At 34.7% G+C, this 6,479-nt stretch overlaps 2 protein-coding genes across 2 annotated transcripts; one reads left to right on the top strand and one right to left on the bottom strand.

Annotated features, from left to right (window-relative positions):
• Nucleotides 1-667, bottom strand: LOC7486328 (60S ribosomal protein L26-1). The gene has a single exon (XM_002306305.4). The coding sequence runs from the start codon at nucleotides 566-568 to the stop codon at nucleotides 128-130; it is 441 nt and encodes a 146-aa protein (XP_002306341.1). The 5' UTR covers nucleotides 569-667; the 3' UTR covers nucleotides 1-127.
• A 2,951-nt stretch (nucleotides 668-3,618) lies between these two features.
• Nucleotides 3,619-6,313, top strand: LOC7477118 (uncharacterized). Its single transcript, XM_024602304.2, has 6 exons — nucleotides 3,619-3,916; nucleotides 4,127-4,450; nucleotides 4,527-4,576; nucleotides 5,015-5,077; nucleotides 5,713-5,845; nucleotides 6,025-6,313. The coding sequence occupies exons 1-6, from the start codon at nucleotides 3,808-3,810 to the stop codon at nucleotides 6,039-6,041; spliced, it is 696 nt and encodes a 231-aa protein (XP_024458072.1). The 5' UTR covers nucleotides 3,619-3,807; the 3' UTR covers nucleotides 6,042-6,313.
• The last annotated feature ends 166 nt before the right edge of the window (nucleotides 6,314-6,479 follow it).

Raw genomic sequence — 6,479 nt, 5'->3', positions numbered from 1 at the left:
GGAAGAAACAAAATCCAGGTCACATTAAATAACCTTGAAGTCTCCAAACATATTCAAAAATACATCAAGGAAATAGATAAATAATTCAAAACCTTGCCGACAAAATATTTCATTTCAAACAAACCGATCAGTCCACACTCTGCATGATGTCCTCGGCAGTGAACTTAGTGCCCTTCTCTTTGTCTCCAACAGCACGTCCCTTTGCCTTGCGATCCAATAGAGACTTCCTATCCTTATCAAGCCTCAACTTCGTGATAACAACCTTGGACGCGTTGATACCGACATTAACTGTTGACCCATTCACCTTCTCACGTGTAATCCTCTCGATGTGGATGACCCACTTTCGACGATAAACCTGAACCACCTTGCCCTCGCGTCCTTTGTAGGTCCCACGAACAACCTGGACTTCATCGTCCTTACGGACAGGCATGGATCGGACGTTGTACTTCTGGCGGAGGTCGGTGGAGAGAGGAGCGCTCATTAGGATCCTGCGCAAGGAGGAGGGCGCCGAGAAGTGGGCCTTCCGGCTCTTGCGTCTGGAGGAGGAGACCCTTGGGTTATACTTCATGGTAGCGGTTGTAGCTGCTGGCTATGTGGGTTAAGGGTATTTGGGAGGCGGGCGCTGCAGGGAAGAGATGAGTGAGGGAAAGTGAAGGAATTTATAAAGGGAGGAGGGATGTGAAATGCTAGGGTTTTTTTTTTTTTTTTTGGTGGGTTTTTAAGGTGGGCCTTGTTGTGTGTATTTAGCCTGGTGCTTGATTTGTTTTGATGGGCCTTGAGATTATTATTTTTTAATTTTACCACTAAATTTACAGTATATCTTTTTTATTTATTTATTTTATGATGCTTGCTGATAGAAACTGAGGTATATGATTTTTAATTTTCTCAATACTTGTATGTGATGATTCACAATCAAAATAATATTATTTTTTATTTTTAATATCAGTATATCAAAATAAATAAAAAATATTAAAAAAATATTAAAAAATCAGTTACTAACCACAAACCTAAAACAAAGCCCGCCATTAACCCAACAAAATAAGCATGCGCAGCCAGACAAGTTGGGTTCCAAACCAAATCCCCAACGCTAGAACTACCCCATTAGTGCAGGAATCTAATAAAACAAAAGAAAGCAATTATAATCCTAACAAAAACACAATGAACGGAATCTAGCACGGGAAGCAGATTTTTCCGATGAGATCGAGGATCTTTAATTTCTGGTTGATGAAGATGAAGTGGAGAGAAGGGAAGGGAACGTCATCCTTGAAGAGGCCTTACCCTCAAAGGAAGAATATTTTGTCCAGGGAAGCTGAAAAATTAGAGAAAAACTTTTAGGTGAGAGCAAAATTTAAAATTTTCTATTTTTAAGGCTAAAAATCTAATTTATTGAAGGAGAGACTAGAGAGGATGAAAACAAAGATTTTCCTTGCAAGGGTACGGCCCATCTAATCTGAATAATGTTTTTTTATCTCAATCAATGAATTGTTTTTCAAATTCATCCTTCGAGGTTATATTAAAATGATTTTATATGACGATTTGTTTTTCTCTTTACATTACATGCTCTCGAATATACAAGGAATTAGACAATATTTTAAAGACAAACTAAAAATTAATTTTGCAAAATAGAATTTTTAAACCAAAATATTATGAATATTACTCGTCATATTCTTCCTTTTTTTTCTTTTTTTTTTTAAACCAAAATATACATGAACACTTAACATATCAATCAAAATCATCATCAAGTCTTATTTTCTTCTTTTAAGCCAAAACTCAACAATGGGTAATTCCTTTGAGTTTTTCTCTATTTTTTCTTCATTAAATCCATGTTTGTGCATTATATTTCAATATTTAACAATTAATTCAATACATAAAATCAATTACATCCTTCCATAGTTGGCACCTCTTTAGGATGAACCAAGCATCACCGACATCATGAGTTTTCTTTTGAATTCCCTTTACCAGCATACTTTAAGCAACATCTAATTTAACATTTCGTTGTAAATTTAACATAAAATCCATTCCACTGTAATTTCCCAAATTAAAACCCTATACCTATGTTTGGCCGAACCTCTCACCTAAGGAATCAAAGTTGTTTCTTTCAATTTCATGCTTAAAACTATTCCTAGCAAGTTTTTAGCATTCATTTCTAAAAACATAAAACGTGTCATGTACTTTTGATAACTCTAGAGGTAACGTTAATCTATAAGCAACTAATCCAATTCTTTCCACAACTTTAAAAGGACCAATGTACTTGGGTGTTAGTTTGCCTTACATTCCAAAACAAATAATAGTCTTTCATGGGGAACTTTTAAGAACACTCGATCTTCAACTTTAAATTCTAACGGTCTTTTTCTATTATTTGTATAACTTTTCTATTTATCATGAGCCTTCTTCGTTCTATCCTTAATCATCTTTACTATCTTAGCAGTCATTTACACTCATTCGAGTCCCAACAACTTTTTTTCTTCTATTTTTTCCCAACACGGTGGAGTACGACACCTTTATTCATATAATGTTTCATATGTGCCATGCTAATTGTGGCTTAATAATTATTGTTATAAGCAAATTCCATCAAGGATAGATCATCCTCCCATTGTTCTTAAATTTTAGTTAATAACATCTCAACAAGTCTTCCACTACTTGAATGATCCTCTTAGATTGTCTATCTATCTACCTATCTATTTATGGGTGGAGAGTTGTACTCAAGTTCAGTTTGGTTCTCATGGCATGTTGTAAATTAGACCACAACCTTAAAGTAAACCAAGGGTCTTGATCAGAAATTATTATTACTAGAACTTCATAAAATCTAACCACTTCATCCACATATAATATGGCTAGTTTATCTATCGGATTTGTCCTTTTCATCAGTAAAAACAAGGTAGATTTTGTCAATCTATCTACAATCATTCAAACCACATCATTTCTCTTCATGCTTTTTGAAAGTACAAAAACAAAGTCCATAGTAATATTTTTACATTTTCATTATGGTATTGAAAGAAATCGGAGCCTCTTACGAGCCTTTTATGTTGTCTTAACTTGCTGACAAATAGCACACTTTGCCACAAATCCCACCATCTCTCCCTTTATCCTTAACCACCAATAATATTCATTCATGTATTTATACATTTTGGTGCTTTTAAGTCGAGATTTATAAGCTATATTTGAAATTTCATCTTTCAATTCTTTATTTTCAAGTATAAAGATTCTTTTTTCCATGATCAAAATTTTATTTTTCCTCTATTGAAATTGAGTTTGTTGTTTCAAATCTATTTAACCCCTTAACTTCTTACATCATTTTTCTAAGTTTTCAAGATGTTATCTCACAATATTAGCTAAATTATCATAACAAAAATCCATTAAAATCTCATATTTAATCGTGTTTTATTTCTCTTAATTCTATTTTTTTACATTAAAAATTAATTTGGAATTCTATTCCAAAGGTAATAATTACAAAAATGACGAAATGATTTGAATATATACTAGCATAATAATTTTTATAGATAATAGTATAATAATTAGATCGAACTCCAAATTTCCAAACAGGAAAGTTTAGTCGGATCATCGACTCATAGTTATATTATACGGAGAAAAATTGAAGAATGGGCTTGATGCCTCTTTGAACCCATGGGCCGCATGTATTGATCTCATGCTTCTCTTCCTCATCTGCTACTCCCTCCCTCCCAAAAAAAAAAATTGAATTTTCGAAAACCTTCATGATTTTGTTTGTTCACATTTTTATTTGAATTAGGTTTCCTTTCTCAATTTGATTGCTTAATTTCTTCTTCTCTAAGATCTGTTTGGCACAAAATGGCTAGACGGAGAGTTAAAAAGACGGTTAAAGAATCTGCACCAAGTAACCAAGAGAACCAGCCCCAAATTGAAGAACCCAAACATTTTCCATTAATCGACCAAGAAGGTACTCTTTTTCAAGTTTTTTCTTAATTTCATTTTTTTCTGTTAAATAAGCACTACTTAATACTGGGGTTTTTGTTGAGAATTACGAACCTTTTTTTTTTTTTCCGTTTCTTCAAGCAATTATTCGTATCTATGAAGGGAATAGTGGGGTTTTAGAACAAGAAATGTGGTTTTTTTGGGTTAAAATTGGGTTTGAATTTGTTTTGTGCAGTGGAGCGTCAAATTGTGGCAATTAGGTCAATGCGTGATGTGGGAATCGAGCATTTGCTAACAGAATTGCGATTGCTGCGCTCTTATTTTAGTAAGGAACAGCTGAATACACCTGCTTTGCAGTTTTTTAAAGAAAACCTGCCCAACTTGTCTATTGAAAGAAATGAGGAAAATGGAGAGTTTCTTGTGAAGTGGAATGACAATGTTGATGAGTTATCAGATGGGGCAAACATAAATGCTTCTCTCTTACGCCGTTTGTCCTTGGCTTACCCTAGTTGTTCTGCTAACTTATCTGTTGGTCGTTTCGGATTATCAAGCAATGCAGGTAAAGAAATGGAGATGGGATGTTGTCTTTATTGAAGTTAGTTGTGTATCTGACATGGTTGCTTGGTTGGTGGCAGTGAAAACAAGCATCTTTGGCGCTGCGGATAATTTGCAGATGACAGACATTGTATGTTTTATATGGTTTTTCTTTTTTATCTTATGAAAATAAAATGGAAACAGAATTTTTTTTTCAAGAACCATTTTTTTCAAAAATAAAATGTTTTATTTTTGCTTGTTATATTTGTTGCATTTGCTGTGGTTGAAGGTTTTCTTCTCTTTATGACAAGTTTACTGGTTGAAGTTTGTTGTTTGAAGATGAAAAGTCTGGAGTTTGAACCTTATTACGCATTCCCTGAATGTCGAAGAACTTGAATACTTCTAACCTTTTTATCTCCTTTTAAAAAAACGGCAACACAAAAACTGTCCCATTTTTCAGATTTAGCTAAACGAGCTTCTTCATGATTTAAACTTGTAAAAACATGCACTAGTAGGCCTTCAAAACACCAAAGATTAAGGCAAAATCCCATTCTTTATCATACATCAATTGACATTTCTTTTTCCATAGGTTTTGGAGGGTCAATCTGATTCTCAGATGCTTGGGATGCATGATGGTCTCCGAACCCCTGGGGTTTGTAGCTACTCCTTGATCTTCACCTTATTTTTTTTCCTCTTGTTTTTTCCTTTATAAAGTTCTGCAAGCAAATATAAATGATCAAGTGGAAGGCAAGACTTTCCTTAAGGTTTCATAAATTACTGTAGCTTCTCTTACAGTAGGATATTGCAAACTGCAAGTGAGTGTTTTATTGCATTGTGTGATGAAGAACTCTTAGAACAGTCAAGACCAGTGCACGTGTTATTCGTTGGTGGTTGGAAGATTAGATAATCTTTTAGTAAATCAAATTCTCATGGGCAATTGAGTTTTCCATGTAATATAGCCAGCGACCCTATTTGGGTGGAAAGATTTGGAACATTAAGAAAAACATGTTTCTGCTGCACAGGTTTTCACAAAAGCCTTTTCCACTGGATGATAGATTTAGTGGCTGCTATGCAGCGCCATTGCTACAAATTGGCTGATCTAGGGCCTGTCTCATGAGCTCTCATGGAAGATTCTGATAGCGATCACATTGAAGCTTAAAGGGTTTCATTCTCTGTTCTTGCATCTATGCGGTCTGATGGTGCATCTGGATGGCAATTCAATTTGCCTTCTTAATTTTAAGCTCCTGAAATGTCCACAGTGGCTGACATTCCTCATTGTTGTTGCAGGTTACCAGTCAGAGGCTGTCCATTGGGATGACACCAAAAACTCAAAGGCTGCCTAAACGTGGTGAAATACTTCTCTCTGTCCGGGGTTCACCCCTTGGTGTCTTCAAGGAAGATAACATGGAAGCCATAAATGGTATGCTTTTAATGCAACTATCATGATATTCTGGAAGATATGATTTACTTGCTGCATGGATGAGCATGCCCTTCATTTTGTCTCGAAAGTTGTTTTAGTCTGAAAACCCTTAATAATCGAATTGTCCTTGCGTCCTTGTATTATGTCTTTTATTCTAATGGACAAATCGCTGATTGCAGAATCAGATGAAGATTGACTGGATTTATACAATCCAATTAGTCATTGCCTAGAAGATGCCGCATTTGCCTACCCTATTGGTCTTGAAGTATTTTGTGATTGTACAAACGTGTAGTGTAATGCAAGAGACGGTGCTCTATTGTTAATTGCTCTGTATGCTGATGGATATCTTAAATTGAAAAGTAGCCTTGTGTATAATGTACACGCCGTGTAAATTTTCATTTTAATCGATTTCATAGTTACAGATAAGTTGACCTATTTATTCCAAATTAATTTACCAGATTCAAGTTAGATGTGACTTTTTTTTTCACCTTGTGTACTCCAATTTTGCAAGGAAAACCCACAATAACATCTCATTATCATACTCATGATTAAATTGTGCCTAACTGCTTTTTGGCCAACCATGCAACACCCAAATTTACTGCTATTGCTCATTTTGTTTCTAGTTGTGATGTTA

This window comes from Populus trichocarpa, chromosome 5, assembly GCF_000002775.5.
Source record: "Populus trichocarpa isolate Nisqually-1 chromosome 5, P.trichocarpa_v4.1, whole genome shotgun sequence".
Classification (NCBI taxonomy): Eukaryota; Viridiplantae; Streptophyta; class Magnoliopsida; order Malpighiales; family Salicaceae; genus Populus; species Populus trichocarpa.
Note: the sequence above shows the minus strand (reverse complement) of the source record. Positions and strands in the feature narration are given on the sequence as shown.